General features: G+C 31.2%; 1 protein-coding gene across 9 annotated transcripts in view; it reads left to right on the forward strand.

Moving 5' to 3' along the window:
- The window catches only part of LOC145319771 (uncharacterized), a 14,711-nt gene extending 1,675 nt beyond the window's left edge, over positions 1–13,036 (forward strand). Inside the window, exons 1-12 of one of the 9 annotated variants that reach the window (XM_080162118.1) lie at positions 1,316–2,174; positions 3,039–3,108; positions 4,322–4,381; positions 6,711–6,797; positions 7,206–7,271; positions 8,841–8,936; positions 10,380–10,438; positions 10,989–11,080; positions 11,435–11,445; positions 11,558–11,646; positions 12,210–12,440; positions 12,893–13,036. In XM_080162118.1, coding sequence (XP_080018244.1) covers positions 2,050–2,174; positions 3,039–3,108; positions 4,322–4,381; positions 6,711–6,797; positions 7,206–7,271; positions 8,841–8,936; positions 10,380–10,438; positions 10,989–11,080; positions 11,435–11,445; positions 11,558–11,646; positions 12,210–12,234 — 780 coding nt within the window. In that variant the 5' untranslated portion in view covers positions 1,316–2,049 and the 3' untranslated portion in view covers positions 12,235–12,440; positions 12,893–13,036. Of the gene's footprint in view, positions 1–1,315; positions 2,175–3,038; positions 3,109–4,321; positions 4,382–6,710; positions 6,798–7,205; positions 7,272–8,840; positions 8,937–10,379; positions 10,439–10,988; positions 11,092–11,292; positions 11,304–11,434; positions 11,446–11,557; positions 11,647–12,209; positions 12,441–12,881 lie in introns of those variants that run through there. The other 8 variants (XM_080162116.1, XM_080162110.1, XM_080162111.1 and 5 more) reach the window with 8 other exon arrangements.
- Positions 13,037–13,225: the final 189 nt, after the last annotated feature.

Here is a 13,225-nt window from a genome sequence, read left to right on the forward strand (position 1 = left end):
AGTAAAGTTTATATCTATTTTGGGAGAATGTACCACCACCCTCTAAAGAGAAATCGCCCCTAGAAAAAATGACCCCCCCCCCCCCCCTACACACCCAAAAAAAACTAGCATTGAAAGGGGGGAAGTGCACACAGGGGTGAGGAGGATGGTAAAAAAAGAAAAACACAAATAAACATTTATATTATGTTAGAGAAATCAGTAAATAATAAGAAGGATGAAAAAAATAGATTAAGGATTTTAGAGAAAAATAAAACAAAATAAATCAATTATGAAAGCAAAGAGAGTATAAAAGGAAAAATTATAAGATAGATCATAATTTTAATACCATATTTTAAGTTTTAAAATTTCATTGAAGATTAATAAGTAAAGTTTTTATTTAAAAAGAAAGGAGAAAGAAAAAAACACATAAAAAGGAAAAAAAAGCAATGCTTCAAGACTTTGTCATTCTATTATTTTATTATTTTTCAAAAACAGAAATTTCTCAATTCAAAATAATATCTTTTTAAAGAATGCCACTTTGATCTTTGCCCTGTATTCAACCCTCCCCTCCCCACCAAAAAAAAAAAAACAACACTCCCCTCCCTGACAAAAAGACAACTCCCCCCCCCCCCCCTCCTTCCTTAAAAAAATCACTAGGTTTTTTATGAAATCAATTTTTAAGATCTGTTTATGCACTCAGAACAGTTTTCTCTATTACAAATAAAATTAAGTTTTTCCAACAAAAAATCTTTAAGTTTCATACAAAACTGTTTTCTTGACATAACTGTGCTAAAAGTATACATAACCTCGTCATTATTATTATCATTTTCAGGATTAGGATTAGTATTAGGAATAATGATTTCATTCCATAACTTTGGTAGATCAGAGTAAGGGAATTTTTTAAATGTCTCAAGTCTAACAAATGGAACATTGTACTGTTGATTATTTCTAAGAACTCTTGTTGTTCTTGTGCTATTTTTAATCCATAAGTTATCAAAAGAACATAGAAGCCTATGATTAACGTAATCAAACATAAATTGTAATTTAGAATAGACAATTTGTTGAGTTACAGGAAGAATTTCTAAATTTTTAAATAAAATTGTAGTATGTGCATTATATTTTGAGTTGGTAATTATTCTCAGTGCTTTTTTTTGCTGTTTTACAATTTTATCAAGAGTTGATTCTGCATGGGATCCCCGGCTCAGGGGGGGGGGGGGGGAATAAAAAATAAGTGGTTGGAGGGAAAAAAATGTAAAAATTAAGAAAACTGAAAACATTTTTTCCATTTCGCCCCCCTCCTTGGTTAAAAAAAAAACTAAAAAATGTGTGGTAGGAGGGATAAAATAAATAAAATATGGAGTTCTTTAAATATTTTTCCATTTTCCCCCTACTTGGTGAGAAAAAACTAGGGGGGGAAGAAAAATAAAAAATTTTGTAGCAGGGGAAAAAAAATAAATCTTGTGCAGAATATACACCCCTGACCAAATACTAAAAAAAGTGAATCACTGATCATGATTACGACAAACTTTGTAAATACCAAAAATGTTCAAATATTTCTCCGGTTTGATTAATGATGTAAAATGTAAAAATGTCGTAATTTTTTTTTACAAAAAAAATCTTCTAAAATTGAATAATGTACTTTGAACTTTTCGTAACAAGATAAGAATATCGTGTATTATATATATGTATGTTAAGCTTTTTCTTATCATTTTCTAAATCACAAAAGTATGATATAAAAATAGAATCATTATTAGTTAAACTTTAGTTTCAACGGTGTAGGATTCAACTACTTAAAAACTACCACTAATGTATTTATCAGTATTTACTATGAATATTATAATTACCTAATATTGTATTTAGTTCCAAATATAAAAAGTTAGTCTTAGATTGAATAAATGTTAACTGAATCTTTTTCTTTAGTTTTATATAACTTGTAATTTAAATTGAAACATAACTTTAAATAAATTAAAATCACCAGATTAAATAAAACGTTTTTTTGGTAAGTTTTTCAAAAAATGTGCTTGAGTTACCACCATAAATGTTGACCAATTTCAGATTAGTTTGAAAAAAATGGCGCGAGATGTCGGGGCGAGGAATGTGGATGGCGGGGGTGACACACGGCGCCACGCCGGGGGCCAGGACATCAGGGTGACAGGTGGACCCACCCTGGAAAGAGATTGCAGCAGAGAAAGAAGGTGAACTTCCATCTCAGGGATCTAAAGGGATAAGACCAATGTCCTCTTCTTCCCCATTAAAGATAAATCAGATTTTATTTACTTTTTCTTACAATTAAGTTCAATATTAGATGAAATTTATCAGTTTTTGAATTAACCAATCAACTAGAAATTATAACCAAAAGTTAGAATGTCAACGAATATGAAAATGTGATTATAAACCTAAAGGTAGTACAATATCTCCTTTCTCCCTGGGTATTCATCAAATGAAACGATGCGTTGAGCTAATACTAATATCATTCCTTTACAACAATTTCAAATATCCCATTGCCTGCCAACTATTACTAATAGTACAGGGGTGCATCACAGTATATTCTGCACAAGATTCATTTTTTCCCCTGCTGCAAAATGTTTATTTTTTCCCCTCTTACTTTTTTCCAGCTATCAAGGGGAAAAATATTTTTAAAAATCTTTATTTTATTTATTTATCCCCCTCCCACATATTCTTATACACCAAGGAGAGGAGAAAAATGGAAAAATATTTTCATTTCTCCTAATTTTTACATATTTCATAATTTCCCCTCCAATCCTTTAGTAGGGTCAATTTTGCAGAATATACACCCCTGACATAGAAGCTCTAAAGGTTGTCAAGAAAACAAATATTTAAGTATAGATGTATAATCCAGACAACTATCTGCCCCATGTGGCAGAGACCCTTTGTTTTTTGTCATTTTGTAGGGACTCAACTTGTAGATAATTTCAAAGACCCAATACCAAATCGGACCGGGTCATGGCCCTCAAGGGTGAGTTACATTTAGCTCTTGGCCCCTCTATTCTTTTACTTCAATTTATATTAAGATACTAACAAGAATGAAATTGTTTCAGAGATACAAGTCCTGAAGACACAAGATATTCAGATTCTGGTGGTAGCGAACAGTACACCCCTCCTACACAGGTAATTTTACTTACAGGGAAAGGTAATTACTAGTTGTTTATACCTAAACTTGAATTCTTAGAAAAAGTAAGTGTTATAGACCACTTTTACCCTTGGTTAGGCCTAATTAATTTGTAAGAAAAAAAGAAAACAATCCTAGTTTATTAAGTATACAAAGTTTAGATCCTAATTCCTTAATTTGATCAATTGGAACACAGAGTAGGAACAATTCAACCACATTATTGTTTAGATTTTGGTTTTAATTGATTTTAAGTAAGGGGGGGGGGGAAGTTCTGACACATTTGTGTAAACAGTGAGTATAGGCTTTATCTTTGGACTGAGAGGATTGGTTATTAGGGATAAAATCTTATATGATAAATTTCCCCCAGATTTAAGATTTTTTGGATAGGCCTCCAGGTTCCGGAGCTCCAGGCCTCCAGGTGGTCTCTGTACAGGTAGAAATGAAAAAAAAAAAATTTATAGAGTGATATCATTATGTCAGCATATGAGACAAAATATGTATGTTTTTTCTTCAAATATGTGAATAACAATCAAAAAGAAGCATATTTTGTTTTATAAGTTAATCTCTAACTCTTCAAAAAAAAAATCTTATTTTTAATTTTTACCTGTATAGAGTCCACCTGGAGGCCTGGAGCTCCGGAACCTGGAGGCCTATCCAAAAAATCTTAAATCTGGGGGAAATTCATCATATAAGAATGATTTTATCCCTAACAACCTATCTTCTCAGTCCAAAGATGAAGCCTATACTCACTGTTTACGCAAATGTGTCAGAACTTCCCCCCCTCCCCCTTGTAGCTTTTTTTTTATGACACCAAATGTAAACAAAAATCTTATTTTGTTAGTTTGTTTTATCATATAAGGTTTTAAATCTAATGCAATTATGAAAAATACCATGCAGATGTTTTAAGACGTTTTCTCGTATTCATTCGAATCCGGTGGATAGGAACTGGTTCTCATCCATACGAAAAAACTATATCTAGCATCGTATTATATCCAGCTTTCTACAAATATAAAAATGTACAATCATAAGATTAAAATCAGTTTTTTTAGCCGGTGCCTTATTTGGATGTGTATTCACTTTCGCACATGTGGCACCTCGGGGCTAAAAAAACTAGTTTTAATCTTATAATTGTACATTCTATATCCGCGGAAAGCTGTTTATAATACGATGCGAGAAATAACTATTCTATATTGCTATTATTTTATTTTTCAGAGAAGGCGACGACCAATTACAGAACAGGATTTCCACAGAGATTATAATGACTTTGAACAGGTTTGGTTTAGAAATTATTTTTTAGGCAATTTCAAAAATTAAATATATATGTATATTGGTTGGTTCCATGCCTATTAATTGAAATATTTTGTAAAATGATTGATATAGTTCTCATTTTTAAAGAATAGTTCATAAAATTTTTTTTCCATAGCAAGATTTTTGGACATCCTTGCTATTTTGTCTTTTTGTCGTAGACCTATGTCTGGCCCAAGCTAGCTGTTTCGTTTGCCTTTTCTTTTCTGTTTGCAGGGGTGTATATTAAGAGATATAAGTTTTCCGGAATTGTAATGTAGGGAGTAGATTTGAAATCTGCATCAAATTTTAAGGATTTTTTTAAAATTCGTTTTTTGTATAATTCTTTATCTAAAAGCGGAAATACAAATTAAGTTAATTAATTTTGGCATCTGTGATTGGTGGATTTAAAAAATCTGCGCTCTGATTGGATGTCGTACATCATTAACCAATTAGAGCGCAGGTAGCTTAAAATCCACCTATCCTATTGGTCAAAATTAATTAACTTAAAATGTATTTTCGCTTTTAGATAAAGAATTTTTACAAAAAACGAATTTTATAAAAAATCCTTAAAATTTGATGCAGATTTCAAATCTACTCCCTACATTAAAATTCCGGAAAACTTATATCTCTTAGTGTATATTCTACATGGGATCCCCTGCTCAGGGGGGCGGGGGGAAATAAAAAATAAGTGGTTGGAGGGGGAAAAAATGTAAAAATTAAGAAAACTAAAAACATTTTTTCCATTTCCCACCCCTCCTTGGTGAAAAAAAAACTTTTAAAAATGTGTGGTAGAAGGGATAAAATAAATAAAATATAGAGTTCTTTAAATATTTTTCCATTTCCCCCCTATTTGGTGAGAAAAAACTAGGGGGTGAAGAAAAATAAAAAAATTTTGTAGCAGGGGAAAAAAAATAAATCTAGTGCAGAATATACACCCCTGTCTGTTTGTTAGCAGGAAGAAAGGGGCTGTTTATTACACTTGTCCCCAAAGTTTCAAATAACGTTTTCTTAATTGTTGGCTTAACTACTTTGGGGACTTTTAATAAAATTTGGTTGGTTAATTCATTAAGTTGCGTGTCCAAACGTTTCAACCAATAATTGTACCTAATCTACAGAAATGTGAATTTTGTGTATCATCATTGAGGATTTACAACAATTCGCCCTTTAGATCTCTAGTTATGTTTGTTAGATGCCTATTTTAAATTAATGTATTAATTAATATTGTTATTGGGTCGCTATCTAAGGATTCGGTCTTACTCGTTATATTTCGCTTTAAACGACTTTTTTTCATCAAAAATGCTTTTGATTTTCTGAAGAAATAAAAAAAAACAATGTAAAGGTCCCCTTATTGTTTATATCGTGTATTTACTATAGAAAAGGTAACATCCTTCTCTCTATATTAAACTACTAGCGGCTTCGCCCCTAGCCTCTAGGGGTTTTGCCCCATGAGGTGATAGAAACTATTTTTTTGGCGAAATACAAAAAAGGACCAAGTGAATCTTCTAAAAAAAATAAAAAAAACGGAGGGGGGGGATTTTTTGTTTTTGGGGGGGTTTGGGTTGACCCACCCCCCAAAAAATAGCCTAAAACCACCACAGGACCAGTAGGTATATGCCCTGAAGAGTAGAATCTGATCGGTTCAGTGGTTACCGAGATTCTAAGAGAAGGACGGACGGACAGACAGACATCGTTCTACTTTGTATTATAGAAGATGTGTAAAATTAATATTAATAGAAATCTTTTATTAGTGCTAAATTTGTTGATTTAACTTTTATGTTTTCTTTTAGTTAATGATTAATTTGATTTAAAATTAACTTTCTGGTAAATATTTTTTATCAAAACCTAAGCTTTTATACATTTAGGGCGGGTCTGTACTTCCGTCTGTTCGTAATGGATAACATGTTAAAGTAGTCTTATTGGTTTCAATTTTAACTAGCCCATTCACCTGGTATTTGGAATTCTATTTACTTAAGATGATTGGGTTAATATAATATTATTTCTCATGTTCATTCGAATCCGGTGGATAGGAACCGGTTCTCATCCATACGAAAAAACCATGTCTAGCATCGTATTATATCCAGCTTTCTACAAATATAAAAATGTACATTAACATTAAAACCAGTTTTTTAAGCCCTTGCCTTCGGCACCCCGGTGCTAAAAAAAACTGGTTTTAATTTTATAATTGTACTTTCTATATCCGCGGAAAGCTGTTTATAATACGATGCGAGAAATTAATATTTAGTAATTTTGTTATACTTTAATATCAACTTTTTGTTAAGGTTTTGAAATATTGTTGAATATTTATTAATTTCAGGGAGAACGACTGTACAGAAATTTCTTAAGGGACCAATTGCACCAAAATAATCTTTCACCGCCTAGAGGAGATTCTTTATTTTCTTCAGTAAGTCTTTTTTGACTGATCATTTAATAAGGTGTATTTAATTTGATTAGGTACGTACAATTTATATACATACCTACCTATTTTTTTATGAAAATAATAAAAAAATACACATTTGAAATTCAGCCTAATTTGTACAACATTATTATACATACAGGGTAGTTTTTAGAAATTAAACTTTTACTTTGTCTGATAGTGTTCTTCCGTCCATCAGTCCGTAACGCTATAGAAGAAGTATGATTTTCTCGGCTGCTATTAAAGATAAAGACGGATAATTATATTTCAAGGTTTCCTGTACCAATGAGCATCAAGATATAATTTACTTGGTTCGTCGGTCTGTCATCATTCTATAAAATATAAATAACAGAACAAGTGAAAGGTTTCGTGATTTTTCCAATATATTGTTTTTAGGATCCTTTAGAACACGATTTGGCGAGTTTAGCGGAAAGATTTAGCAGATCGGAGGGAAGAGAACAGGTAGCCAAATTTACCGTTTTGTATAATAGGGGATATCCTAATCCCTCGAATTTTTAAAGATTCAAGTAGTGCAGTTGCATAAGAATATTATCTCTCTTGGTGAAAGAACAAACCAGTTTGTTTTTTTTTGGTTTAAACCATTTTTTTTGGATTAAACCGTTTTTGTTTTGTTTCTTTAATAATATCCAAATTGTAGTATTCTAAATAGGTATAAAGTTAATTATCTGTATATTTTATATATCTGTATGTCTCTATTTCACTGTGTTTACTGTTGTATGCTATTAGATATAATCACCAAAGTACAAGATTTAAACTATTAAACGAATTTTTTATCAGGTATTTAGGTTTTTGGCACTTATTTACTGTATTATTTACATTAAAAAGATATAACTGGAAAGGTCTTTGTATAAATATTTTTTAAAAAAAACATCCCCACCTTGGTTCTTTTTTTTAAGCTTGTTTTTTTTGGTTTAAACCAAGTGGTTTTTTTAATGCCAACCCTGCTTTCAAATTATCTCAAAAAAACTAAAAATGGTAGTTTTTCAGTCATTTCTAAGGCTAGGAGCAAGATATTTTGAAACGGATTTACGTTCCTGATTAACTAATATAACTTTGCTTAGCAACTTGATTCTAATTTTATAAGATTTTAATCTAGTTGATAGTTCTTAATAGAAAAAGAAAACTTTGATTTTATAATCGCCAAAAAATAAAGGATTATATGTTAAAACTTTAATCTGATTAGCTTGTTTATTGAAATAGAAATAAACTAGTATAATACTTAGAGAACCCAAGATTTAAGTGTTTTTTTCTGCCTCTGTTGGCAGGGATAGAGGATAGGATAATGGGCGATAAATAAGTCATCCCTTAACTCTGACTCTAGAAGTTTATAGTCACAGGGCCAGAGAGAAAAGGACTATTGGCTGTTTATTACACTAGTCCAAAAAGTTTTATTATAATGTTTCTTATTCGTTGGCTTAACAACTCTGAGGACTTTGGTGAATTTTGATTGGTTGAGTCATTAACTTGAGTGTTCAAACGTTTCAACTACTAATTTTATTCTAAAGAGGTAATTTCGTGTATATCTATTTATCTGTCATTGTAATATCCCTTTAGATCTCTGGGGGTAAGAGGTGTGTAAATTTTAACCAATACATACCTTGTCGATTATATTTTCAAAAGCAAAGCTTTTATACATTTAAGGTAGATCTTTAAGTAATGGACAGAGCTCTTATCGTTAATTTATGCTTGTTTGAAATATCCTATTAATTTCAAACTATTTGAAGATTCTTATAAGTGAAGCATTTCTTTCATTGAAATTTGTCATAGACTTTTAAAATTATAATATATACCAAATATTAAATGCGTTTGTACTACTTAATACTTTTTATGACTGTTTGTCAGGGTTGGCAAAAACCCGGGTTTTTGGGGGTTTTTTTTGAGTCAAAAAACCCAATAAAACCCAACTTGGGTTTTTTACTTGTTTTTTTTTATGCCAACCCTGCTGTTTGTAGGTTTGGCATCGCATGTTGCCATCCTTGTTTCCTTTGAATACTTATTGGCTCTTTTAAGGTGCGTGAAAGGGCCGAGGCTGTTGACCTATCCACCCTGAATTCTGAAAATTTTAACTCACTCCTCTCAGAACTATTTCATGATGGCGGCATTACTCAGGAAATCTTTATTTGTTTGGCCCCCCCTAAGGATCTCTAAAACAGTGGTTTCCTATTTTTTGTCATTTCCTAGCTGATTTCCAACAGTTTTTTAAAAATTCTTTTTGCAAAAGGAGGAGGTAGGTTGTTGTGCTGAAACTCCATAAAGGTGTGAGTTTTAAGGCTTAAAAACAGTAGTAGAACGATAATATTCACTATATATACAGCATGACCCTCAAAAAAGTATTTTTAAGCATCTGCAGCCCTTATTTCTCAATGAATTATTAAAAAATGCATATGTCCTTGTTCTCTATAGTATTCCACGTAAGTAGATATAAAAATATTTTTTTTACCTCCATTAACACCGGAGATTTTTAGTGCTAAAGTTTTGAAAAAGTGACTGAGGAAAAAGTAACTTTTAACATGATACGACTTTTTTAGCAAAATTAAGCTAGAAATCCTTTTATTTTTGTTACTAGCAGAAACTTTATACAAAAATGAAATAAAAAATTTAGTTTTTGAGTAAAAAGCATTTTTTTACACATATTTTTTGAGTCTTTTTAGTTTAATGATATTTTGAAAAACTTACTTATTAGGCAAAATTGTTTAAGATTAAAAAACCAAATAAATCTCTATGAATATAGCAGGAAAATTGTTTTTGTTTCACAATCCTAACTTTAATAACAAAAAAGTTATAAAGAAAATAAAAATAAAACATAATGATTTTTTAGTCTAAAAAGCTTAATTTACCCCTTATTAAATAATTGAGATGTCAGAAAAGTAGGCGGAGCAACTGTCATAATTAATCCTCTTCTATAAATAAGGGTTAATAAATAACCTAAAATTTGCAAATAATCAATTCATTCAGTAGTATTTTTTGCCATTAAAAATTTATATTTTTTGGTGGAATAAAAAAGAAATATTTAGTTAACTTGTTTTTCTTTGTGTCTCATTATTCAATTGCCAGAAAAACATAATATAACCATCCAAAAAATAAGAGAAACAAAAAAAAATTCTTTTTCTCAGTCACTTTTTCAAAACTTTAGCTCTAAAAATCTCCGGTGTTAATGGAGGTAAAAAAAATATTTTTATATCTACTTACGTGGAATACTATAGAGAACAAGGACATATGCATTTTTTAATAATTCATTGAGAAATAAGGGCTGCAGATGCTTAAAAATACTTTTTTGAGGGTCATGCTGTATATAATTTTTGTTGTCTATGGTTCTTTTTAATAAGAAATACACATATTTAGTTAATATTATGGTTCTACTACTGTTTTTTGCCTTAAAACTCACACCTTAACGGAATTTTAGCACAACCTACCTCCCCCGCGATATAAAGTAGTAGACTGATTAATCAATTCTTTTTCAATAGTCCCGTATTACAAACTCTTGTGAGAGCAATCCTTAAAACAGTTTCAACAAATGGGGTTCTTAAAATGAATAAAGTTTTTTATGAACAGGAGAGATTGTTGGTTTTGTTTTTCTTTTGTTCAGACCTTACCATTCGAGCTTGCAGGTCAGCATATTTGTTTACAGTATCCGAATACATTTTATTTCTAGCGGATTATTTTTTTTCTGTTATGATCTAAACTAAAATAAAGTAATTAACTAGGTAGGTGTCTTATTATAGAGAATTTTTCAATAAAATCAAATGGAAATCATAAGATTATTCCTTAATTAGGGGTGTATTATATTCTGCACAAGATTTATTTTTTTTCCCGGCTACAAATTTCTTTATTTTTTCCCCCCCTAGTTTTTTCTCACCAAGTAGGGGGGAAAATGGAAAAATATTTAAAGACCTCTATATTTTATTTATTTTATCCCTCCTACCACACATTCTTTTAGTTTTTTTTACCAAGGAGGGGGGGGGGGGGAAATGGAAAAAATGTTTTCAGTTTTCTTAATTTTTACATTTTTTTTTCCCTCCAACCACTAATTTTTTATTTCCATACCCCCCCCCCCCCCCCCACCCATTAGCCGGGGATCCCATGTAGAATATACACCCCTGTCCTTAATTTAATCATTTTTGTTTGCAATCAAATTTTATTTTATTTTTTGTATTTCAGGGAAGGATTGACATCATTATGTAGAAAAATAACCCTCTGGACATTAGCGTTCATCCGTGGAACAGTCACTGTATCAGTTAGGATACAGGGAGGTTGGTCCAGGGTAAGTAATATACCATGTTTATACCTGGAACAGTCACTGTTTCTAGTTAGGATACAGGGAGGTTGGTCCAGGGTAAGTAATATACCATGATTACCTGGAACAGTCACTGTATCAGTTAGGATACAGGGAGGTTGGTCCAGGGTAAGTAATATACCATGTTTATACCTGGAATAGTCACTGTATCAGTTAGGATACAGGGAGGATGGTCCAGGGTAAGTAATATACCATGTTTATACCTGGAACAGTCACTGTATTTAGTTAGGATACAGGGAGGTTGGTCCAGGGTAAGTAATATACCATGATTACCTGGAACAGTCACTGATTCTAGTTAGGATACAGGGAGGATGGTCCAGGGTAAGTAATATACCATGTTTATACCTGGAACAGTAACTGTTACTTAAAGTTAGGGTACGTTATACAAGATTTGATTAAGAATCCATCACAAAACGAAAATAAAATTGTTTAGGTTTTGCGAGGACGCATGCGAGTGGAGGATGCTGCCATGGTTTTCTGTACTACAGCTGCGCTACTTACTATTCTTTACTTTTATTATAGGTAGGTTTTATACTGGTGACCTAGGACTTAATTTTATTTCTATCAATATTATAAAAAGAAAGGAATAAGTTGTGTAGGGGTTAGAATTTCTTTTAAAGGGGTAGTTTCACGAAATGCATTTGAACTTAATTTAGTGAACCGCTATTTTTTGCTAGTTAATGGGTTAAACTATATTTATATGGCATATATTTGAAAGAATTTCAATTTTCTACCACGTAGTTATGAAAATATCAAGACTTGAAAATCGTCTTTTTGTGATATGCAATTTAAAAAGACGTTTTCCAAGTCTTGATATTTTAAAAACTACGTGGTAGAAAATTAAAATTCTTTCAAACATATGCCATGTAAATGTAGTTAAACCAATTAACCAAGAAAAAAAATGCGGTTCACTAAATTAAGTTTAAATGCATTTCGTGAAACTTTTATTCTTTAAAGTTTAATTGATAGAAAAGAAAATTGAAAAAATTAAACGTTTTATGGTTTTGATTGGTGGTGGGCCTTCCTTCCCCCTTAAAAATTTATGTTTTGACTTGAAATTAGTTGTCTAATATTGTTAATTTCAGACGGAGCAGATTTTCCGCGTCCTAGTGAAGAAAACACATCTACCAATACCCTTCTTCCAAAGACCTAGATAGTTACAATTATTCATAACAGTCAAGTTTTAGTCAAATATCATTATCACTGTATATAAAGTAATAAACAAATTATCAATGTGTTATATAGTCGCAATTAATTAGGAACAACTATGTCTGTAAGTAGCGCAGCAACAATATAATATTACATGTTAGTTCAATGTAAGTTTAAATGATAAAGGGGTAGTTGCACGAGATGCATTTAAACTTGAATTTAGTGAACTGTATATTTTTTCCCTGTTTAATGGCTTAAACCACATTTATAGGGCATATATTTAAAAGGTTTTAAATTTTCTATAGTATTCTTGTGATATATGCAAATTATATAGCTGCCTTATCTAACAGCATGACGACTAATTAATAGATGTCTAATTGTTTGTTATTTATTGTAATGCAAAATTATATAGGTATGTTTTCGGATGGTATAATTGTAACTTATGCTTGAATTGAAATCATTTTCCTGAAATGTACTTCATGCAATTATCCCTATCAAGCTAAATCATACCCTCTGTAGACGTTTGTACGTAATTGAATACTGGTCTATACAGAGCATAATGTACATTATAAACAAATTGTTGAGTTGCTAAAATTACTGACGTACAGAAATATGCTAGTTATAGAGTAGCTGCGCTGCTAAAGATAAATAAAATCATGTAACAAGAACATTCTGTGTGCTGTGAGAATCTTTGTAAATAGTTTGTATAGGCTCAAATACAGGGTGTTTCTTCAGCTCCGCATGTTTATCAGGGATCTCAAGGGATAAGACAATAATGGACTATAATTTGATATACTTCTCTCAAATGATAATACACAAAATAAAATGATTGGTTGCAATTTTTTTAATTTAATAAATGTCCCCTACCTCCTTGATTTTATCACATTGTTTGATGCAAATTCAAGTAATCCACAACAGCAAAATGATAAAAGGGGCGGTGCTGTTGCAATCA

The sequence above is a fragment of the Acartia tonsa genome, chromosome 5 (genome assembly GCF_053477335.1).
Source record: "Acartia tonsa isolate MP-2025a chromosome 5, ASM5347733v1, whole genome shotgun sequence".
In the NCBI taxonomy this organism is placed as follows: Eukaryota; Metazoa; Arthropoda; class Copepoda; order Calanoida; family Acartiidae; genus Acartia; species Acartia tonsa.